Below are 25,308 nucleotides of genomic sequence, written 5' to 3'. Positions count from 1 at the left end.
GGATTGATTTTTAAAATTGATAAAAATTAATAACATTTATTTTATTCAAAAAAATGTTTAAGTTTAAATAGATGCATAAAATACTTCTTCAAATTAGTTTTTAAGTTTTTTTTTTTCATCCTTTATTAGAGAGATTTTTAGCCTAAGGCTAGTTCATCTCTTTTAAAAATTACAAAAAAGAATTGGGACCTCAAAAGGAGGATCCCAATCTTGGCAAGTGGGCATTTAGCTTAATTATATAAAATATTGTAAAAACACTACCAAAAGGGCCAACGAATTCAAAAGCACAAACAGAAAACACTCAAATGTTGTAAAAAAGATTCGCCTCTTTCAGGAAGGCGATGAGAGCGTCTGCTGCCGGGGACTCGTCGCCAAGCAGACTTCGTATGCTGGTTCCCTCCAGACCGAAGGCAACCCGAAGGTCCTCGAGCTCCACACAGTTGATGAGGATGTGTTCTACGGAGGCTGGCACTCCGCAGGTTTCCCAGGTTCTCCGGAACGGTGTTCCTCCAAAATTATGGGAGGCCTTGCTATGCCCGGTGCGCAGCCTGGACACCACTTGCTGCTCCTTGAGGCTCGGTCGATCCTTCCAGGGATCGGTGGTCGCCTTGATTTTTCGTAGTTGGTGAGTTCGATTGTTCCTCCACTCGTTGTCCCACGCTCTCCGAACCGTCCGCTTGATCCATTTCTTGATGTCCTGGAACGGAACATTGTCAGAGAACCTGGGTTCGATGGGGCCTGAGCCGGCGAGGTGGTCGGCGATCACGTTCCCCTGGATGCCACAGTGCCCGGGTACCCACATGTATACGGTGTTGGGCGGCGCATGCGTTACCGTCCCTTGTATCCACGGATGCTTTGGTGCTTCATCGGTTAGGGCCATTATTGCGCTTTATGAGTCGGTAACGATGAGGATCGGCCGATTGGCTGGAAGGGTGGTTGCGTGAAAGACGGCCGCTGCCTCAGCGGAAAACACCGAGCACTGGGCCGAAAGTGAATTGCTGACGACCAAACTATCTCCTGAAACCCCCATTCCCACTCCGCTGCTGGAGAGCGAGCCATCGGTGTACCTGATTTCGTGATCTTGATAGTGCGCCCCGAGAGTTTCGACGACTGTCCGGCGCAAAGCCAGTGAGTTGTCTCCTGCCCTGAAGCGGTCCTTGATTCGGCTGTCGATTCTGATCTGATGTGATTGCCAACTTTTGTCTCCGTGCCAGTGGACCCTGGCCACTGGAGGGAGATCTACGTCGGCGACCGTGCGGAGGAGTCGGTTCACCTCGTCGAGGAGAAAGATCCTGCTGTTTCCCGACGTTTTAGCGAGGAAGGCAGCGGCTTTGGTAGCGGTAGCTACGGTGTAGACGAGCCGAAAAGGCAGAATACCGGCTTCTACGCACGCGGCGTCGGCTGGGGTGGAGGGCAGGAGACCGGAGACTGTTCTCGGAACGGTCGGTCGGAAACGTCCAATCCAGAAGGTTCAGCGAAGAAACCGGAGTACCACAGGGTTCGGTGATCGCGGTCACCCTCTTCCTGGTGGCCATGAACGGGGTCTTCGACAAGCTACCCAAGAACATATATATTTTCGTCTACGCGGATGACGTCCTCATTGTAACGGTGGGCCCCACCCTGCAGAGGACGAAATTAAGGGCGCAAGCGGCAGTCTCCTCGGTGGTCAGATGGGCTGACTCCGTTGGGTTCCAGCTTTCCGGCAAGAGCGTGCGCTGCCATATATGCACCACCCGGCATCGGAACAACGGACAGCCCATCATGATCAAACAGCAAGCGATACCGACCAAAAACACAATAAGGGTCCTGGGAGTGCTCCTCGATCGGAACCTATCCCTCGAGCCGCACTTCCAACAGGTGAAGAAGGACTGTCGTAGTCGATCCAACCTGATGAAGACCATCTCCCGCCCCCACCGATCCAACAACCGTGAAATCCGCTTCCGAGTAGCCCGAGCCATCATCGACAGTCGCCTATTGTACGGCGTAGAGCTAACGTGCCTTGCCGCCGAGAAAGCCGTCCAAATCTTGGAACCGGTCTACAACGGATACGTAGTTTTTAAGCATTTTTGCGTTCAATAATCTTTCTGTCAGCTAAAAAAATAAAATTTATAGGATCGATCGGTACTGCATAAAAATGCTTATTTGGTTTAAGGAGGCTGATCACTTATTAGGCCTTGATTGATTGTTACTTGCAAAGTATTTATTTTAAATTAACTATGCTGATTAGAATTTAGGTTTCCGGTACGGGTCGGAAACTTAATGAAATAGGGGTCTGGTAGGTGTGTTGTAGTTGCCCACTGATGAGTCAGAATATCTTGTCGGTGATTGGCTCACAACAGAGCGCTGCCTTGCCTTAGAGAGCCGAAAAAGTGCCTGGGTACATTATTTAGAGTGACCACTGACCATCCCATTGATTATTACTTTTTTTTAACATAATTTTAAATTTTAAGAACTCATCATCATGCTAATTTCATTCGGTTAGAATGAAACCAAAAATTAATCACATTTGCAAACACAACCGCACATACAAATAAATATGGTTGTACTGAACATGTTGACCTGCAATTAGAATGCTGTTGGTAAGACTGACAGCCATATGTTATCCACCAGAAATAAACAGAATAAAATTATTTTTCAATTGATTCATGTTTCACACCCTATTAACGTAAAAACGTGAAATACTTATTACAGCTGTAATGTTTTCCAATAGTTTGAATATAAATATTTTTTTTTAGAGATCAATTTTTTATTTCGAAATATTTTTAAGCTGCGTATTTGTGGCAGCAATTTGTAAGTTTTTGAAGGCGTATATATTTAATGGTACCAAAATGTGTAATTTCACCATAAAACTAGATGCGTTTGAAAAAACTGACCAGTTATCAATATTTTAAAGTAATTAATTTCATACTTTTATTCAAATGACTTTTTCTACGATTGTCTCTTCTGATTTTGCAGTCTAAATAAAAACATCAGTATGCTTTTTCCGCATCACCTCACAAAAATATCCAATACATTTATGTTATTTACATGTATTCGAAAACATCACAGTACTGTTTTAAATATTTCAGTGAAACATTGCAGTTTAGTCAGTTAAAACCTCATTTACAACTTGTGTCATTCAAATATCATGTTACATGCACCTTATTTGCAACACCTTATGCCACAAACATAAGTTGCAAAGAGACTCCACCTTCTGCGCTTTTTAAGTTACAATGAAGTTTTATGTGAGGTGCGTTGTCCATTATTTAGACCGTCTATTAGTCACACTAAGGTTGTTGTTACTTGCTGAGAAACAAATGGTGTTGCTCGGGTAGTGATCATATTTATAACAGGAGGGAAATGTAAGGTAAGATGGTCATACTAAGCAATTCAATCAAATTCAATGCAAATAAACGCTAACTTTAACATCACACCAAGACCATTCACAAGATTAAAGTTTCAGAGTGATAATTTTCCTGGAATCGGTCGACATTTTGAGCAATTACGAGTACTGCATATAACTGGTTTGAAAGCTATTTGTCTGACAGAACTCAACGGACTGTTTTTAATAACTCTGTTTCCCGTCCCGTGGGGAATAACCTTGGAGTGCCCCAGGGAAGTGTATTAGGCCCCTTTTTTTTCCTTTGGTTTGTTTTCCGTCGATCTTGTTTTCCGTGCTGAGCACCTATGCTACTGACGCCAGGGTGTCAGCTCCCACACCTGGACCCTACATATCGACCCATCAACTCATGAACCGGGGACCAACGGCTTTACTTCCCCGTGATCAGATCAGAGATTTTATGCCTCAGAAAATCCTGGTTGCGCCGACTGGGATTGAACCCTGGCCTGCTGGCAATCACGCTTACCACTACACCACTGGCGCCGCTAAGCTTATTAATTGTTTTCTGCTATTTACACTTAATTCCTGGCCTACTGTGCAATAATATTTAATTGCTCAAAAACGAATGAAAACCCAGTGAAAGGCCACTTCAATTAATTTTCTATTGCTCTTATTCTGAGTGCATACATTAATGCTCATTGACTATTTGAAATTAGTCTTGTTTGATCTAGTGATATTCATGTATTTCAATATGTATGCAACAAACACAGGAACTCCTAACATCATCAACACAAATTATTAATATTAAACGAGCATTCATAGCACGAAGTTGAGCAAACACGCCAAACACATTCATCAAACGCTATTTTACCGTGAACGCGAAGGCATCATACGAAACCATGCCGGCGAACAACACAATCAGCTGGAAACGCCTCTGTTGGGAGTTCAACATAGAATCTACTGTATTTGCCCACCGATTCATCGCCAATCGGCAGCTAACACGTTTTGAAAGGTACTGTCCTAGATGAGGAACCGCTATTGATGCAATTAAATTTGAATTCCGATTCTAGAGTATGGTGGGCTGTCTGGCTCGGCGTGTCATTCATATCGTGCTGGTTCTTGGCATTGACCACGTACCACAAATGGTGCGAGAATCCAGTTGTCATCGTATATGCTCCACAACTTTCTCCGGTATCTACGATCCCCTTTCCGGCTATAACGATATGTCCCCTCACCAAAACACGCGTCGAAGCATTCAATCTAACGGAAGTGTTCGAAATGGTCAAGAACAAATCTGTTCTGGATGAATACAGGTACAGTGGATATACTGAATCGTTCCACCATTACGGAGAACTACTTATCATTCCAGAGAGAGACAGCTGCGGGTTATGGCACATGTCTGTCCATTTTCTCGTTACTGGAAAAATTTCAGCGTGGATCCAAATGAAGCTGTTGTTGAAACATTGCAAAACATGTCCCTTTCGTTCGCTAAAACCATAGCGCTGTGCGCTTGGCGAAATAAGCTTGAAATATGCAATCACTTATTTACGGAAACTCTGGTAGATGATGGCTTTTGCTACACATTCAACGAGTTGCTTCCCAATGAAACGTATCGGTTGAGTGAAATTTCCGAGGATTTCACAAGTTTTGCTACTTCAGCGATTCCATCCAGATGGACACTGGATGGCGGGTACGATAAACAGGCTGGATTGAATGCCTTCCCACATCGTGCACTGGCCAGCGGGATAAAATCCGGATTGATTTTCATACCAGTGATGCGGAAGATCGATCAGGAATTTCTGTGCAGGGTAAGCAATTAATTAACTGATCATAATAACGAGAACTAGAACAATGATCTGAAATCTATTTTTAGGGTCCCTATACCGGCTACAAATTCGCCGTTCATACTCCTGGTGAAATCCCACTAACTGGAGACAAATTTTATCGTCTCAATACGCTGAATGCTCTTATCTTAATGGTTACTCCACGAGTGGTTAACACTGGAAACCATCTCATATCACTTTCTCCGTCCAGGTAACGAAACACCAGATTAGATTTCCTAAGATCTTCCTAACGAACTGCTTATTCAGACGCAGATGCTTCTTCAACGACGAGCGTCAATTGCGGTTCTTCAAAAGATATACTGAAAGCAATTGCCTCATGGAATGCATATCCAATTACACTTTGTACAAATGCCAATGTGTGAAATTTTCCATGCCTCGAACAGCCAGGATGAAAGTGTGCGACGCCAGCAAAATCGACTGCTATCACAAAGTCTATCAAGATATGTACAATACCAAGGTGTCCAACAGTATGGCTGGTAATCCGGAAAGCAGGTGCAACTGTCTGCCCGCCTGCAATTCCCTAGAATATGACGTAGAGATTTCACAGTTCCCCTTCCACTTTCATGAATTGGCAGCGGCCCTTGAAATACCGACTATCGATTACAAACGGTAGGATTTCATGTTCAAGCGAAAGTGATCTTGACTCAAGGTTAATAGTAAATGTTTGTCCCACAGAGTTGATCCAGCAGTGATGATTGTCGGTTTCAAGGATCGACACTACCTACCGATGTGGAGACGAGAACTGATGGGTATCACAGATGCTGTGGCAAAGATGGGAGGATTCTTCGCACTGCTTGTGGGTGCCAGCATGTTGAGCTTGGGGGAACTCGTGTACTACAGCTGCATACGGCCATTGCGAAGGGAACGAGTACGAGCACGCCGAAAGCTTCGAGTACAGCCCTGGATTTCGTTGAACAACCATGTTCGGGTTTTGAACGGGAGAAACAAGGGCAAAGTATTTTATTACTCTTAAACAACATTTCCAAAAAATCCTATCTTCATTGATCGATTCTCTTCATGGACGTTCTCTTTCGTTAATAACTCAGCTGTAGAAACATTCACTGTTGTGTTGGTCGTTTTGAACGGATCCTTTATCAAACTGGTAAATGTTGTGTGCAATATGAAGGGAATCGCTCAAAGCAGATAGAACCTTTTGAAATGTTTATCTAGTTTTGTCGCAAAATGACAATTATTATGTTCTTATTACTTCGCTGCTTAATGTTGCTTGAGCACGCTCGTTGTCCATTAAATCGAAGACAGCATATCAATAAGACTGACGCTTTGGCAGGTTGCAATGTCAACCGCAGTTTGCCGATAGGTGGTAACATTGTGCCTGTCTCTTAGCGTTTGTATGATAGTTGACACTGTTCGTGATATGTTATCTGCGATGGAATCTTTGCTTAATAAAACACCTCATTAATAATAAAATTAGACAATCTAACGGTTCCGAGTAAAATGTCACAAGATGGTCTTTGGTTAATGAATTCCCCGCTTCCGTTGGCGATAAATTTCAACCGCGCTTGTTTCATTATAGCCTGTAGCAGGCGCCCCCCATCATGCACCGATCTACCGAACGACTAAATCGTCGAAGACGGACCTTTACCTCTCGGCCCCAAATCGGCTACGGTTCTTCGCTAGTGCCAGTTGAATATTTTGACTGCTTGCCGAGATCCGTGGAAGATGATATTGCAAATTGATCATTTTGTCAAGCTTCTGCATTCATGTTCCATCAGATGTCACAGCTGTTGTTTGCGGTGACATCTATCGGAAACTAGACACAATCTGTTTTCCTATAATTGTTCACAGAGGACACTGCAGTGCAAAACATGTCTTATACCTCTATATATGCATTTAGATTAACATCCAAAATCCCTCCCTTTTTACACATTCTGCACACAAAATAGCTCACCCCTCACAGGATTTCCCGCCGAATTTTATGTATGGGGCGGGGCATAAAGTATCTTTTGTGCAGAATATGTAAAAAAGGAGGGTCTTCAAATGTTAAAGCAAATGCATATATAGAGGTGCCAGACATGTTTTGTAGTGTCAGGTACTCTATTTTGTAATCTGTGAAAGGGAAATCACAAATCGAGTGTCAACAAAATACATGGCATGTTGAGAGATTGAGGTCGTGAGAGCAAATTTTCTCTCTCTAATTTGAATTTTTTGGCTCTCTGGGGACTGGTAGTAAAGCAGGTAAAACTGTATGGGGAAAAATCATTTTTATTTAATTGTAGCTTGTTTAGCATTAATTTCCGGGAAAAAACTGAACGACAAAGCCCCTGACTAATTTCTTTAGGTTGTCGTTCACTTTTTTTGACCTGAATATGCACCGGAAGCGAATTATTCGCACTTCTCTCAATTTCTATATGGGGATTTTTATCACTTCCTACCAGCGGAACAGCGCCATCTCTGTGGAAAATGGTCGAACAAAATGATTAATTGATCACTCCTCGTTAGATTTGGGTTCGGTTTTGGATGACACTGCGGGCTTAGATTTTAATCAATTCATACTGATTATGGCGTAATATGATATAGGAAGCTAAATAGTGTGGACATATTTGCTTTGATAGTCGAATTAAAAATCCATACGCGGTAAATGTTTTTGCGCTGTTGGATTGATTGGTTTAGTATTGCTAGAACAGTTCAGTATTGCTGAATCAAAATCCACCATTGGAAAAACAGGTAGGTCTGGGAAATAGTAGATAAGTTGTTAATCCTAATTGATGTACTCAAGTTGTTGGGAATAAAATTAACGTTCGTCTAGAAAAACATTGGTTGTCTGTAGATATTCAAAGCGAGGTTTTTTGCCTTGAAGCAGCTATTTGTAACCGTGTCGTAGAAGCGGTAGGGGGAACGCACCTATTTTGGCCATGATTCTTTTTTTTTGTCATATTTTGACGATTTTTACCTTGATTACTCACCACATGAAAAATGCATGTGAATTTCTGAGATATATAAAAGGTGTCCCACATCAAATTGCATAACGAAAAAAAAAAACGCTGTAGGGTATTTTCTCTTGAAAATTTAGGTAGAAGTAGTTTAGAGTGTATTGTTTACACTGTATTTTCATCGCTGTCAGTTTTTCGAAAGTTGGAAAAATGGCGTCACCCGAAAAGAAACGTCGGGAATTGATTGTGCGCAAGCACCTGGAAAATCCTCAACTCTCTCATCGGGACATCGGTAAACAATTCGGAATCGTGCAGTCAACGGTGAGTCGTGTGATTAAACGTTACTACGAAATTCTGAGCATCGAACGGAAGGAGAAATGCGGTCAGAATGGATGTTCTATTAGTGATCAGGATCACAAGCGTTTCGTGAAAGCGTTTAAGCGGAATCCCAATGCTTCGGTTGGATCTGTCCAAGTCTTTCGTTCAAAGAGCCAAGGACCGGGAGAAGGTGTAGAAGGCTCCAAATCGTGACGAACGGCAAACGGCCTTTCTTCTCCGTAGAACGTCGAATCGTGTGGCACGCATTTGTTGCCCTTTGTGAAAAAGTGCAGTTATTGCTGTTAAACTTTTGATTAATCATGACTGAAACGCTGCAACTCCGCGGCCAGCTCGTTGGCCATTCCGGATGGGTCACCCAGACCGCTACCAATCCAAAGTACCCGGACATGATCCTGTCTTCGTCTCGCGACAAGACCCTGATCGTTTGGAAGTTGACTCGCGACGATGCCAGTTACGGTATTCCGCAAAAGCGTCTGTACGGTCACTCGCACTTCATTAGCGACGTTGTTCTGTCGTCCGACGGTAACTACGCTCTATCCGGCTCGTGGGACAAGACCCTGCACCTGTGGGATTTGGCCACCGGAAAGTCCACTCGTCGTTTTGAAGACCATACCAAGGATTTCCTGTCGATTGCTTTCTCCGTGGACAACCGTCAGGTCGTATCTGGATCTCGTGACAAGACCATCAAGTTTTGGAACACTTTGGTCGAATACAAGTACACCATCCAAGAGGATGGACATAGTGATTGGGTCTCGTGTGTCCGCTTCTCACCGAACCACTCGAACCCGATCATTGTCTCGGCTGGTTGGGATCGCACCGTCAAGGTCTGGAATTTGGCCAACTGCAAGCTGAAGATTGTCCACCTGGGCCATAATGGCTACTTGAACTCGGTTTCCGTTTCTCCTGATGGTTCCCTGTGCACATCCGGAGGTAAGGATTGCAAGCCCTTCCTGTGGGACTTGAATGATGGCAAGCATCTGCACACTTTGGAACATAACGAGGTCATCAATGCCCTCTGCTTCTCACCAAACCGTTACTGGTTGTGCGTTGCTTATGGTCCATCCATCAAGATTTGGGATCTGGCATGCAAGACCATGGTCGAAGAGCTGAAGCCATCGAAGGCCGATCCACCACAGTGCTTGTCGCTGGCTTGGTCTACCGATGGACAGACGCTGTACGCCGGTTACTCTGATAACATCATCCGTGTCTGGCAGGTATCAGTCTTGGCTCGTTAAATATGAAGCGGATCCGAAGGAAGTCTTTTACCATATAAGAATTGTTTCTATAAAATTTGTTGATTAATAAATCTACTAGAAACTTAAAAAAAATAGACGGTGGGAAAGTCACGGGCCTGGAAACTGTACACCCAGATGCTGACGAAGCCTCATTGCCTCATCATGGATGATGAGACTTACGGGAAGGCAAACTTCCGGAAGCTTCCGGGGCAACTATTCTTCACCGCCCAGCATAAGTTTGATGTTCCGGAGGAAGTAAGGAAGCAAAAACTTTCAAAGTTTGACAATAAATACATGATTTGGCAAGCGATCTGCTCATGTGGCACACGGAGTGCGCCGTTCGTGACTGCCGGGACTGTAAACGGGGAGATCCACCTCAAGGAGTGTCTACAGAAGCGTCTGCTTCCTTTGATCAAGCAACGCGAGGGCCCTAAGATCTTCTGACCGGATCTAGCTTCGTGTCACTATTCAAATGTTGTCCTGGAGTGGTACGAAGCCAACGGGGTCACTTTCGTACCCAAGGACATGAAACTCCCCAACGCACCGGAACTAAGACCCATCGAAAAATACTCGGCTATTATGAAGCAGGCACTACGGAAGCATCCCAAGAAGGTCAAATCTGAGGAAGACATGAAGAAAAAGTGGGTTTCCGTACAGAAGAAGCTGCAGCCAGATGTTGTACAGAACCTAATGAGTGGAGTTAAGCGTAAGGTGTGAGCGTACGGTTATGGTATTGAAGTTGAATGAAATAAATATGCCAAAGGCTCACTAATGGGTTATATTTTACAGTCTGAAAGTTTGAAAAGGATTGGTCAACTAGGTTATTTTCTTCAGCGTTTTTTTGCGTGATGCAATTTTATGTGTGACACCCTTTAGTTATGTACGAAATCCTCTGATTATGAAGAATTCACAAGCATACAGAACTCTTAAAGCGAATTATGTTTACACTACGAAGCACGGACAGTTGAGCAGCACATCAATTCCTCAGCGTGGTTCCCAGGATCGGCAAGCAGCATTACGGCGACGCTTGTAGCCCAGCTGACCTCAGTAATCTAGATTAGGAAGCTAGGCTTTAGATGTCTTAGCTAGGAGCTTCAGTTAGTCTATTAGTGAGTTTTGAAGAGTGATGTAGTTAAAACTAGCTTAAGAAAAAGTCGTGAATGAATAAATAGTGCTAAGTATGATGACATCTGGAACATAAGTATATAGCCCACGTGTTATTAACGCTAGATTTGACGTAAATTTACACGATATTTCGTTTACTTCATTATGATGGCTATCAAGCCTTTGAGGGTTTTCATTATAAAATAATTATTAAGATTTTCCTTCTTTACTTTATTTTCTTGGATATTCATTAGGTAGGTGGTATTGTTGCCAGTGGTGTAGTGGTAAGCGTGATTTCCTCCCACCTCACACAGCCTGGGTTCAATCCCAGTCGACGCCACCGGGATTTTCTGAGGCATGAAATATCTGATCAAGGAAGTTAAGCCATTGGTTCCCGGTCCATGAGTTGATGGGTCAATAGGTAGGGTCCAGGTGTAGGAGCTGCCTCCCTGGCGTCAATAGCATTGGTACTCAGTACGAAAAACAAATCAAGGAAAAAAAGTTAGGTTGGTTCCGCTTCTGCACGTTGTAATTTCATTTTTGTACCTGTGATCTTGATATGTTTACCTAGAGGATGAGTACTTAAGAGGGTTAGATTTTGATAAGTATTTAGTGGGAAACATGACCTCTCCGCTATTCTCCATAACAGTTGGTATATCATTCAGTGTTAAGAAGGCATTCTAAAACTACGCATTTCACCTCGGAATTCCATGAGATTTTTTTTCAGAGCTCGAAACGTTGAACGTTGACATTCTCCTCCAAGCCCTTGAGAGAATTTCTTGTGGTTTTCTTGCAATTTCTCTTTGGAAAGCCTTTGAGCCTTTGTACATGTTTTGAGGATCTGTTACACTCAGAAAATTACAAGGAAATTTAGATATATGCTCAAAACTCGCAGTGAATTCTTCTTCTTGGAGTTCTCTCGCAAATTCATTGAATTCTTAAGAATTCCCTTAAAACTATCTTCAAGTGAGATTGAAATTCTTCAAAAAAAATTTGTTAGATCTATTTTTCCTTGGAAATTTTGAAATTCCATTGGAATTTTCCTCAGAAATCTTTAAGTGATTTTCAGCAGTATTTGTTCATGGAGGTAGTGTCAGAATTTTCATCTCATGTGTGAAATTGGATATCACCATTATGTTTGTCGTAGAATTTATTTAGGACCTCCCTTAGTTAAGGCGGTAAATGCGCAGCTACAAAGCAAGACCATGCTGGTGGAGGCTGGGTTCGATTCCCGGTCCGGTCTAGGCATTTTTCGACTTGGAAAATTTCTCGATTTCCCTGGGAGTATGATTGTACTTGCCACACAATCTTAGATCTATAGGCCAACATTAGAGCCATTTCCCCTATTTAGTATAATGATTCGATCTCGTTTTTACGCGGTTCATTTCTCCGATTCAAGTGTATTCTGTACTCTATTTTGTGGTCTGTGAGAGGAGGATGGTACGTTTGTCCGAAAAATGTGTATTAACATGTATGTATTGATAGATGTCGAGCCAATAGAAAACACATGTTTTTTAGATTTTCTCGCATTTTTTTAAAAGCTTCCAGATGTGATGTTTTTGAGATTTTTCAAGATTATTTGGAGTATAAGTTTTTGAGGTTTTAAGGATTTAGTGGAGTTATTTTAAAGTGCTTGGACTAAGGTTTTTAGTTTCCTAGAAAATCATAAATTTCATAAAACTCCTACATTTCAGGTTAGCGGCACCGATGGTGTAGTGGTAAGCGTGATTACCTCTCACCCCAGCACGCCTAGATTCAATCCCAGTCGGTGCCGCCGGGATGTTCTGAGGCATAACATCTCTAATCACGCCTTCCTTCGGAAGGGAAGTACAGCCGTTGGTCCTCGGTTCATGAGTTGATGGGTCGATAGGTAGTTGTAAGAGCTGCCTCCTTGGTGTCGGTAACATTGGTGCTCAGCACGGAAAACAAAATCATGAAAAAAAAAACATTTAAGGTTTTATGGTTTGGGTTGAAATCATATTCAAGATACGTATTTTTTCTTCTTTGAAAAATTAGCATTTCTTTAGAGTTTTGCTGTTTCTGTGATTTTCGGTACCGCGAATAAAACAAGCAATCACATTAATTTCACTTTCTTTTAAAAGCTAATCATTCTTTTCTCTCATCAATCTTTTTCCACTTAGAGACGGATAGTTCATTGTAATTAAGGTTTTGTGAAGACAATTTGTCCTTCGTTTTGAATGATAATTTGAACATTACAATATGTCACATAACATATGTGGAACTTCATGCAAAATAACTGACTGATTGCCTCATTACTGGTATAGTTGGCCATCGATCTGTCAAAAAAAAAAAATTGCATGATATCGACACTGAGCGTTCACAAGGACCAATGTTGAAAACGTAAACAATGGCTTCTTTCGTAAATTTATCGTAGTTCAAAGTCAATCCATGTAAGCCACCAATTCTATCAGATAGGGGGACTCTCCTTCTACATAATCATCATGGTGGTTTACTTAAGTAGTTTTTCATTTTCGAGAAATTTGCGGAAAAAGCAATTGTTTACGTTTGCGACATTGGCTCTTTTGAAAGAGAAGCAGATATATGGTTGCATGCTCAGTGAGCATTGACGTTTTTCGACCACTCTGCATTGCACTCTTTACTCCTGCACTCATCTGACAATCTGTGCATGAAAGCTACACTGAAACAAATCGACATGTACTGTTTATTGGATCCATCTTATAACATAGCAATGTCAGCAGATTTATTCATTCTATGTGATGTTTTATAGATTCCATCGGATTATCACTTAAAAACTATGACTGCGATATGGAATGATTTCTATTGTAATTTCACATACTTAGTACTTGATAAAACTTTGCTTCGAACGTGGTTAGCGATAGGTAAGATGTATATGAATAGTGTCTGATATATTTCATGGTGAAAAACTGGTGACATGTAACGGGTGGGAACAGACATCTAGAAACTTTAGAGATGAATTAGCCTAAGGCTAAAAATCTCTTTTATAAAGCCTTAAAAAAAATAAATCTATAAACTAATGGAAAATTATATAAGTTTGCACTATGAGAAAATCCAGTAAAATATACCTGTTTTCATGATGAATAATGCTCACTTAAAGATAAATCTTATAAGATAATCATGCATATTTTATTGGAGTTGCTTTTAACGATGTTTGACGTTTGTTAATATGTTGCGTGTAAACAGACATGTAGAAATTATTGGACTGTCATTTAACTTTGCAGTATAGGAAAACATGTACATCTCATGGGAATAGCTTCCTTTGATGTTTGAGGTTTAAAGATTGTAAATAGATCTATCTCAATCATTATATAGTCATATAGATTTGCCTTTTATGAAATCCAACAGCAAATATTTGTTTTGGCATGGTTTTCTGGGATGAATATTGCTCCCAATAAAATACATCTCACATGATTGTTCTTTATAAATTATTGATACAATTTTCAGCAATGTTATCGTACACTCATTAAAATTATTAGTCGAACTAAATATTGCTAACAACAATGATACTGTATTGAATAATCTTTGTTTGTTATTGTTCCATAAGATAAGGGGTTCCGGAAAAGAATGAATTGAGATTGAAAAAAAAAATGATTCTACTGCAATGTTTACTTTGCTAAGATTCTAATTGTAAGCCTTCTACACGGGTAATTCAGATTCCAGCACTAGTACTCGAACTTCACAAACCAGTTCCATGAACTCATATAATGTAGTCGTTGTTTTATTGCACACAGGAGCAATAAGAAAGATTTGAATACACGACACCACTGAAACGGAGCATAAATTTGTCATCAAAGCAAAACGAGCATAACGTTGCACTACATTCCATGTCGGGAGAGCTGTTCTTACTTCATGCTAATTGAACGAGCTCAATATTGAAGTTAGCAGGGGCCCAGTGGAATCGAGCGCAGACACCAAAAGCATCACACCTCAACAGTTCTGGATCGAATCCCAAATCAGCTACAATAAAAAAAAAGACACAACTGTGAAGCTCCTGATGTTTATTTTTCGATTTATTTTTAGAAATCGATTAAACATATGTGTCAAAAGAAGATGTAAATTTCATGTGATTTTCACATAAACTTTACTTCGATTAATTTATGACACATATATTATATTGTGGTGAAAAGTAATGCTTATGCTTTTGGGTTTCAAATCCATTTCAGTTATTTATTATAATATGACCGATTTTCATTTATCATATGACGATCATATAAAAGTTACCAAATTATCAGCATTGTAAATGTATCAGATATTCATATAGAATTTACCTGACACATTTTCAATCATATCATTTTCAATGGATTATCTTATAGCGCAAATTTATTAGACTTCCACATAACAGGAATATGTCATATTGGATCAGTGTAGCGAACTTTGTATTATTTCTTCACTCCACCATGGTACCAGTAAGGCGCCATCTCTTCACGCAAAGCTTGACAGTATCTTATGGGATTTTCATAAGAGTGAAAGGCTAAGGAAATGTCCACCATTTTTCACGCACAGACTGACGTTTTCTGATGGACATTTACCATAGGAGTAAAGAGTTACAGAGTGGCCGAAAAGGCGAATTGTATTTTATCAAGGTAATGGGGCCATTATTTTTTCGACTTGCTCTACAGGGGGCTTATCAAATGATGTTTTAACTAGTATTTTCAAGCCGGCCAGAAGCGAATTAAAAGCGTTATTAACCAGTAATATTGTTCACTGTGCTTTTAGTAAGTCAACTTATGAATGTTATGATTTCAGAACGAAATATTCTGTTGATGAATCTTAACGTTTACATTAAAAAAAGCCAATTTTTTTCTGAAAAATAAACAAGAAATAAAACTAGGGTAAATGTGCCAGTTTCTGGCCATAATAGTGCTCGAATTAACCCTATATTAAATTCCCACATTCATCAGGTTTAAATTTCACATTTTTGTATTGTTTTCAATTTTTTTTACGATACAATGTTCAAACATATGTTTAATTTGAAAATTTATTTCAAATTTTATTTAAAACTGGACCACTATTGTCAAAACAAGAAAACTAATCCTACGTAACATAGCTCCAAACGATTACTTTCGTTTGTAAATAGTGCTTAATCTGGATAGAAAAAATAGCCGTTCCGTGTAACTTTGAGACAGTTAGCTGGGAGTCTTAGCCTGGGACCTTAGCCATTTTTTTCCTCTGTTCGGGACCTAACACCACTGCGACCAGTAATTTGATCTATGGTAGTATATCCCGTGTCCTTAGTTCAGTGCATGTCGTATTACTTCATCACTATTGATCGGTTTTTTTACAGTTGTCATTCTTGCATTTATCGCAAGGATCCGACTCTAATTGAAAGGTCCCGCTAATTATACCCTTCGGAGTGTTAAAATACCCTCCAAAGGCGCCCCCCTTTATCAGTCAAAATTGCATTCCTTAGCAACAAAATTAAGGAATGACACCGGTTATGACCATGCATCAGAACCCTAGTCTTTACCACTTCAAACTAGGGAACAACGAATGGAAGCTTAGGATTCACATAGATGAAGACTAACTAACTCATTTTTTCCTTGTTTCAAGATCATCCTCGGTGCACAAAGCCGAGTATTGTCACTATCTACAAGGCATAAAAAGTAACAAGGACTAAGATGCGTTCCTTGGATTACTGAAAAATTCTGTTCCCCTAGTTTGAAGAAGTCAGGCCTAGGAATCGGTGGTTGATCTTACATCCCGTAACGTACCACGAAAAGGTGATTTACCCACGTTACGAGAGGCGACCTTAGCCATAGTCGTCAAACAAAGTTTGTTAGGATCCTGTTTCGCCCCTCCTTTCCTTTTTAGATCAATCTTTCCACGTTTTTTAGTACAAAGGAATTGGAGTAGATCCAACAATCAATACGAAACTAACGATTTTAAATTGGCTCACCACTTTAGTAGCCTATTGGTCCCAAGCAAACGATTAACGTACCCCATTCTAGTCGAAATTCTAGTACTACGCAATGTTTGTTTTGATTCGCTATGAAAGTTTGACAGATAAAATGAGGGGCTATTGGTTTTTCCTGTGTTTCGAGGGGTGAATCGATTAGCTTGGGACCGAAGAGAGTACCAGAGCTGAGCCAAAAAGTTGAGCACGTTATTTCGGGACCTTCTAATCTTAGAGTTACCTCTATGGTAGATCTTCGTATTGGAGTTTGAGCAAAAGTTTGCAATTGCCTACAGTTGAGAAACATGTGGAGGGTTGAATTCTTGGGTATTATAGGTATCGAAGCGCTCGATTTGAATAATCCCCTGCTTACGAAATTTTTGCGAGAGGAACAATGGTCACCTCAAAACAATGCATATTTTCAGTTCAAACCGGGCCTCTAGTTGAAAAATTATGCTGCTTCTCTCTGGACTTCAAAATGTATGTAGTAAACTACTAATTTGTCACATTTTTCCTCCTACGAATTCAAATGAATACAAAGGGAAGCAATTGGATCCAATCAAGTAGAAAAATTTTAACGAAAAAAATGGTACTTACATCCTTCTTCAAAGTTTAAAGAAATAAAATAGAAACATATATCCGTGCAAATTTAGAATGAGAAGAATTAATCAAGCATTCGCGTGTAGTTCCCCTACATTTTTGCCATGACTACAGAAAAAACAAAACCAGGTTGTTATTATTTCAATAGAATTGACTACAGAGCGATGTCTTTCTATACCACTTGAAATCACTGAAATGGGATCGATTTTTGATGATCGAGTTCCAAATATGTTATGCGAATATGTTCAAGTACGCTATGATTCCAAATTGCGCTTCTAAATTAATATGTGCTCACCGTATTTACTTTTCTTTTATTTAGTCCACATTTTCTTTTTCGGTTTTGGACCATGTGGTAAGATGTCATCTTTAACGATGGTTGGACGAGGAATCAATTAAAATATTTTACCAGCCCTAGCGACGAGCCGTAGCTGAATGGAGATCGAGAGGTAAAGGGTCATCGCTGAAGGTCTAGATTTCCACTTGATAGCGGAGGCACCTTCTTCAGGCAATAGCAAACCAAGCGAGATCTTCAACCTCGTAGGATGGAATTTATGGCCAACGGGAGCGGGGTGAATGCATTAACCGAAGATGGTGGTGACATGTTGTTCGGAACCATAAATTGATAAACTTTGTGACAGAGCATTTCCACGCCAAATAGCGAATCGGTTGGACAGGACTCTTCTAAATTTGAATCAAACTTTGTAGAAATGTTGGATGCTACCCAATGGGGCATTTTTCATTAAAATATTGATAATTTTACGGGATTAATTTTTGACAAAGACATAGAGGAAATGGCTCTAATGTTGGCCTATAGATCTAAGATTGGGCCCATCGCTAAAAATCTGCTATTTATCAATTTTATTTGAAATTTGATCAAAATTACGTCTGAGAAGATTAGATTTCTTTATTGAAGAGACTTTCAGCTGTGGGCTGGTTCGTCTCTGAAACCCCCAGAAAGAGGTTTCCTAGAAAGGATGGGGATTCCAAAAGGGAACTCCAAAAATAACAGAGTTTGTTGTAGAGGTCTCTTTAATACAGAGTTTGAAAAGTTTGTTTGCTGTCAAAGTTGCAGTCATCTTTTTGCCTAATAGTTTTCCTTAATCGCGTCCTTCTGCGAGATATTCGAGAGTTGTTGTGTGGTTACCCGAGCAGGAGAAAATTCCTTATGGATACCAAACTCAGGTATAGCCGGCGCCGGTGGTGTAGTGGTAAGCGTGACTGCTTTCTAACACCCCAATGGGTCTGGGTTCAATCCCAGTCGAGGTCGGTGGGATTTTTGTGAGGCATAAAAATCTCTAGTCACGTCTTCCTTCGGAAGGGAAGTTAAGCCGTTGGTCCCAACCCATGTGTGTTGAATGGGTGCGATATCTTACGCAGGTGTGGAAGCTGCCTTTCTGCACATTCGGTTGCCGTAAATGGATGACAATCGATGTCCGTCGGTGATTGGCACTAGATTACGGAACAGAGACCGACGTTAGATAAAGGAAAAAAAGACCAAATTCAGGTATGAAACTAGCATAACTTAAATACACAACCTAAATATGGTATTGACGTGGCTGACAAAAGAGGTCAAATACCAATAATAATATCTCAAAAATGTTCTACGAATAACGAACTAATAACTAATTTAGTTATTATAATAACTGACGGATAACAGACGCTATTTTTTATGCCAGAATACCATAACTTGCTATTTGAAAGGTCTTCTAATACCAATACAATAACTCTTTGAGATGGTATTGAGATGTAGAAAGATCACGTTTTATTATTTTGATATTTAGGGGAAATGGCTCTAATGTTGGCCTATGGATCTAAGATTGGGCCCATCGCTAAAAATATGCTATTTATCAACTGTATCTAGATGAACGCGTCATTGGGACGGTACTAATTGATATTTTTGGTTGCTATTGAAAATTTAGTCAATTGCTGAATTTATGTATGGACCCAAATTAGGGACACTTAGGCCGACATTACTTACATTTCCCCTTTTGATATTTTACAAAATATTTCGATAACTGATTAATACCAAAACAATGTTTTATACCACAAGCACATCAAAATAAGGTATCATACGACATTAAGATATTAATACGTTATTAGTTAGTTATCGGTTCCTGCTCGGGTAGCGGGAGTCAGTGTGATGTTACGTGGAATGACCTGTTTCGTTGCAGTAAACCAGCTAAGGTTCGAAGAGAGTAATTAATTTTGGTCAATGGAGTGAATCCATTGGCATTGTGTTGGACAGGTTTTAAGGTGAGGATATTAGATTTTTGGATAAAAAGGCTGACCACCGGCGTTCGACAAAGTTCACAAATTTTCCGGAAAGGCCCGTTTTCGGAGAAATTGTACGATGTTCTGGTGTGTCTCGTTCTGAGCCTCGACATGATCACCTGCATTCGGTGGTCCCAAGGATCCTCCCACTTACGAGTGTCGCCGTTAATTTTGCTAATAAATAGGTCCTTCAATTAGGACCATGAGGTTGACCATGAATTCCAGATAGCGTTTTTAACCCATTTTTTATATCCCCGCTGGGATCTCCCGAGTGAACAGTAAGGCTTGTCTTCCGGAGGCCGCTAGATGGTCTGCCTCCTCGTTTTCGCAAATGCCAACGAGTCCAGAGATCCAGACAAGGGGGTATTTTTGGGTGCGTATTTTTTGATGGCTTGAATCCATGGATTCATGGCTACATCAGAGTTGAGGGCTTGTATTACGCTGGCGGCGTGCGTAAACTGTACCTGTTTCAACCCCTGGAAGCTGGAGAAGATGTAATATTGATTCGGTAGTCCATGGCAGACGGACATATGGGGATCCGAGATTCCGATGCCGACAACACCACTGACCGCATGGTGTAATTATCGTACCTGGTTCTCTGGAGCTCTGTGACCGATCTCATAAGCGCAGGTTGAATTGGTTCCTGACTTGAAGTTCCTCTTTATCGCCAAGTCGGTAGTGGGTCCGGGCAGGTTGCAACCTCTGGCTCCAGGTTGATAGTATCCCACATACAGCGGGCTAGTCGCCCACGGCTCGCCCCCGGCCCGCTCGGCGGACGGGGCGGACTTGGGCGACTCGAACTTCGCGGCGCCACTTGGTCCAAATTTGGTCGCCGGCGCGCCGGGGGCGACCATATTTGCAACATTTGGGCGCCTGAGGCGAAAACGATACCTGTCAAAAAACTGATCGTTTCGGCCATTTTGTCCGCCCCCAGGCGCCCCGGCGCGCTCACGGTTGATAACCTCCATTTTTTTTCAATGGGTTTGAAATTAATAAAAATAAAAACAATTGAAGCATGAACATGATTTCATCAATAATCTTTATTTATCTTTATTCTTATAACTAACATATGTTTCTTTTATTAAATAGATCTTAACCAAACAATAATATCTTACAAACTAAGTCAACCCCATCATGTAACACATCAAATACACAGGAATTCAAAGACTAGTTCAATGGAACTCAAATCTAGTTCCAAGAACCACTTTGGCCACGTCCGGATACATTCCAGCTGTCCCGGGGGAAGAAGCCAACATCTGATTAGGGTGAAACCCATCATGCGACACATCAAATTACATGAGAATTCAATTTCTGGTTCAATAGAACTCAAATCTAGTTCCAAGAACCACTTTGGCCACATCCGGACATATTCCGGGTGTCCCGGGGAAAGAGGCCAACACCTGATTAGAGTCAAACAAATCATGCGACACATCAAATTACATCAGAATTCAATTTCTGGTTCAATGGAACTCAAACCACTACAAGAACCAGAACAAGAACCACTTTGGCCACATCCGGACATATGTCGGGTGTCCCGGGGGAACTCGAATAAAAATTTACGTTTGCCTAACGTTTGATGTCTACATCAGCATCGAAATAAAATATATTCCTGGCATCAAACATTAGAAAACATTGCAATTTAGATGTAACGTGAAATAAAATTTTGCTATTCAAATGTTGTTCTGACGTCGAGAATTTTAATCGAATTTTTATTTTTTAGATGATTTTAGACGTGCAAAACGTTAAAATGTAACGTTCTTCGGGTGTTTTCAAATGTAGATGCTTCCTGATGTTGTCAAATGTACAAGACATTAAAACAACATGATTTTCAGGTGTTTTCAATTGTACTAAGAACTTATTGTTTTCGGATGTTTTCAAATGTGCAACACATTAGAATCTAATTTTTTCTAATGCTTTCAACCATACAACACATTAGAATTACAAACATGATTTTGTAAACAGTACACACCATTGTTGTTAGATAACGTTATAGAAATGCATACATAATAGTCATAGCTAAAGCTCCCGTTCCCCACCAGTCAGTTAACTGACCTTAGCTAACCTAATATCATTGTAGCAACTCTCTATGCGGCATTGGAACCATCCCAACAAACAATTTTAGCTGCCGACCAGCTTATACAATCAAAAATTAGGTGCATAAGGCAAATGTTGGCTGTATAAGCTTATCGGCAGCTAAAATTGTTAGTTGGGATGCCATCAGCGCGCTAAGAGTTATTAGACTAATGACATAGGTGCCAATTCATGGATGACGAGGCACTAGGTGACGTTACAGCGAACTTGACGATTGTTGTATCATTTTTTAACGTACTACCAGACAATGATGCGTAGTGTTTACATGATCAAGTTTCCAACTCTACTACAATCTACAATCTACAATCAACTGGAAATCGATATCCGACGCCAATTTTAAATCGAATATGGGATATATTGTCATATACCGTTGATACCATTGACATCGATATGGGTATTTTTGGAATCGGGGTGACGTGTAGATATAGGAAATCGATATCCGACGCTACTTTGAAATCCAAGGTGGAGGATTCCTGTTGCAGAAAAAGTGTCAAATATCCATAAATATGGGTATTTTTAGAATCGGGTGACGTCTAGAGATTGGAAATAGGCATACGACGCCATTTTGAATTCCGAGATCCAAGAAGAGGTGGCTTCAGGTTTCAGAAAAATTGGGAATTACTATCAAATATCAATCAATATGGGATTTTTTTGAAAGTTTTTGGAGGTTGTCGTCTAGAGAAAATCGATATTCGATGCCATTTTGAAATCAAATGTGGCGGCTTCCAGTTTCACAAAAAGTGAAAAATAATTTCAAAAGTCCATAAATATGGGTATTTTTGGAATTTGGCTCACGAATATAGGCCAAAAATCAATTTTAATATAACTTTAACCTAACATTTACTTCCCAACAAACAATTGCCTATTGAAAAAACGACTTCATGACGATTTTATATCACTTCATGCTTAATAATACTTGTACTATTTTAAATATTAACTTCTGTTCAGGCTTTGTTCACACAAATCTGGAGAATTTATTCAACTACAACATCGAAGTATTTGGTGTTGAATAAGGTATGTCGAGAAGCAAAACTTCTTACAAAAATTGTTACAGAGCTTATTCGATCAAATTTTTGATTATTCAGCGTTAATTAGACATCATTACTTCCTTAAACAGCGAAGATATAAAGGTGTATATAGACGCTTGATTATTATGTGAAATATTGTTTCATTTGACACTATTCTACATTTATCAAACGATTATTAAATTACGGGATAATTTAACTTAAACTTAACTTAAACTTAGCATAAACTTAAGTTAAACTTAACTTAAACTTAACTTAAACTTAACTTAAACTTAAGTTAAACTTAACTTAAACATAACTTAACTTCAACTAAATTTTAACTTAACTTTAAATAAACTTTAACACAACCTTTACTTTACTTTGACTTAATTTTAACATAACTTAAATTTTAACATAATTTTAACCTAACATTAACTTAACTTTGACTTAACTTTAAATTTTAACTTAAATTAAACATAATTTTAACATTAACATAACTTGAACTTAAACCGAACATTAACTTAACATATCTTTAACTTAACTTTAACTTAACGTAATTTTAACTTAAATTTAACATAACTTTATCCTAAAATTAACTGAACTTTAACTTAACTTAAGCATCAACTTTAACTTCAACATAACGTTAACTAAACTTAACTTAAATTTAACTTAACTTAACTTTAACTTAACTTTAACTTACCTGTAGCATAACTTTAACTTAACTTTACTTGAACATAATTTTAGCAAAACTTCACCTTAAATTGAAACAAATTCAACATAAATTTAATTTATTTTTAGCATAACTTTAACTTTAACATAACTTTAAATTTAAATAATTATAACTTAACATTACCATAACTTTAACGTAACTTTAAATTTAACATAAATTTAATTTAAATTTAACTTTAACATAACTTATACATAAATTTGAATAAACTTCACCTTAACATAATTTTAACTTACCATTAACTTAACGTTAACTTAAGGCATCCTTAACTTGAATTTTACTTAACTTTAACTTAACGTTAACTTAACTTCAACATACCTTTAACTTAACTTTATCTGAAATATAAATTAACTTAACTTTATCTTAACATAAACATAACTGTAACTTACCTTTAACTTAACTTAAACATAACTTTAACTTAACTCTAGCTTAACTTTAACGTAACATTAACTTAATTTTAACTTTTGTTTTAACAAATGTTTATCTTACCATTAACATAACTTTAACTTTAACATATCATTAACTTAACTTTAACTTTACTTTAACATAATTGTAGCATAAAATTAACATAACTCTAACTTAATTAGCCGAACTTTAACTTAACTTCAACATAATTTTAACTTAAATTTAGTTGTTACATACTTAATTTAACTTAACATTGAAATAACTTTAACTTTAACTTAATTTTAATAAAAATTTAACTTAACTTTACCTTAAACATAAACATCGGGATCCGGCATCGGCATGCGTTGCCGGATTCCTCCAGCGGATCAGTGGAAGCAGTCTGCGTAATTAGTGGAAGCAGTCGGCTGAAAAAAAGTATTTTAAAACATCATCAAATTTTTCATCTGTCTGTTAGAATTTGTAATTACTTTCCAAAATTGATCCGCTGGAGAAATCCGGCTGAGTTATGCATCCTAACTGATGCAACGCATCAGTAAGAATGCTTAACTCAGCTGGATTCCTCCAGCGGATCAATTTTCAAAAATTATGTCAATTAATAACACAAACAGTTTAATACTTACCCTATTCAACTTCTTGTCGCCAGCTCTACCTCCGATAATCCGGAATTGTACTGGATCCTGCCTAAAAAAAATGTCAACATCAATTATCATGCACAATTTGCATGCAGAATATTTACCATATTTACCTTCCATATCCCATTAGCTGCTCTCCCAAGATGGCTATCGCAGGCCATTTTCGTGGCGCGGATAAAAAAGCACTTCTACACTCGCACGATATGAAAGGATGACTGACAGCCGCCGCGAAAAAAAATCACAAAAAAATGGCTAAGTTCCATCCGCCATTTGGTAGCCCGGCGCATGAAATTACTCAAGCGGGGCGAGTCGCCTTTTGTCCGGATCCCGGAGCGCCATTTGGTCGCCCGGCGGATGAAATAACTCTAGCGGGGCGAGTCGCCCTTCGTCCGCATCCCGGACAAAGGGCGAACGATCAGTCTTCAAGTCGCTCAATGTCAAATGACGTCACTTTTTCGCCGGAAATCCGTGTGGGATCTGAGAGGAGCTGTTTAGCCTCGGTGAGGAGCATTACAACGCCAAATAGCGAATCGGTTGGACAGGACTCTTTTAGATTTAAATCAAACTTTGTGTAAATGTTGGTTGCTACAAAATGAGGGATTTTTCATTAAAATATTGATAATTTGTCGCAACGGTGCCGGTGGTGTAGTGGTAAGCGTGAATACCTCTCACCCCAGCAGGCCTCGGTTCAATCTCCTTCGGCGCCGCCGGGATGTTCTGAGGCATAACATCTCAGATCACGCCGTTGGTCCCCGGTCCATGAGTTGATGGGTCGATAGGTAGGATCCAGGTGTGGGAGCTGCCTTCCTGGCGTCGGTAGCATTGGTGCTGACAAAACAAGATCGACGAAAAACAAATCAAAGAAAGAAAAAAATATTATCCTTTTTTTTACATACGCCATCTTAACAAGTTAGTTCAGAGAAATTGGACCATTTTTAATGGGAAATGTCACT

General features: G+C 39.7%; 2 protein-coding genes across 2 annotated transcripts; both read left to right on the top strand.

Moving 5' to 3' along the window:
* The first annotated feature begins 4,218 nt into the window (after positions 1–4,218).
* Positions 4,219–6,811, top strand: LOC135709326 (pickpocket protein 28-like). Its single transcript, XM_065231635.1, has 7 exons — positions 4,219–4,331; positions 4,390–4,632; positions 4,689–5,127; positions 5,193–5,353; positions 5,410–5,772; positions 5,839–6,031; positions 6,698–6,811. Exons 1-7 carry the CDS (start codon positions 4,219–4,221, stop codon positions 6,809–6,811), a joined length of 1,626 nt encoding a protein of 541 aa, XP_065087707.1.
* A 1,810-nt stretch (positions 6,812–8,621) lies between these two features.
* On the top strand, positions 8,622–9,699 carry LOC135709280 (small ribosomal subunit protein RACK1-like). Its single transcript, XM_065231584.1, has one exon. It carries the CDS (start codon positions 8,693–8,695, stop codon positions 9,626–9,628), a length of 936 nt encoding a protein of 311 aa, XP_065087656.1. The 5' UTR covers positions 8,622–8,692; the 3' UTR covers positions 9,629–9,699.
* The last annotated feature ends 15,609 nt before the right edge of the window (positions 9,700–25,308 follow it).

Source organism: Ochlerotatus camptorhynchus, unplaced genomic scaffold (genome assembly GCF_037179485.1).
Source record: "Ochlerotatus camptorhynchus isolate MF236.1 unplaced genomic scaffold, CSIRO-AGI_Acam_v1.1 ptg000357l, whole genome shotgun sequence".
Classification (NCBI taxonomy): Eukaryota; Metazoa; Arthropoda; class Insecta; order Diptera; family Culicidae; genus Ochlerotatus; species Ochlerotatus camptorhynchus.
The sequence above is the reverse complement of the archived record's forward strand: the minus strand, read 5'-3'. Positions and strand labels throughout refer to the sequence as shown.

What these genes read in the sequence shown, in the direction of transcription:
- LOC135709326 (XM_065231635.1), top strand. Translation starts at nt 4,219, where the DNA reads ATGCCGGCGAACAACACAATCAGCTGGAAACGCCTCTGTTGGGAGTTC. An exon ending in TCTGTTCTGGATGAATACAG is followed by an intron (nt 4,633 to 4,688) that starts GTACAGTGGATA and finishes TTATCATTCCAG; the next exon opens with AGAGAGACAGCTGCGGGTTA. An exon ending in ATCAGGAATTTCTGTGCAGG is followed by an intron (nt 5,128 to 5,192) that starts GTAAGCAATTAA and finishes ATCTATTTTTAG; the next exon opens with GGTCCCTATACCGGCTACAA.
- LOC135709280 (XM_065231584.1), top strand. Translation starts at nt 8,693, where the DNA reads ATGACTGAAACGCTGCAACTCCGCGGCCAGCTCGTTGGCCATTCCGGA.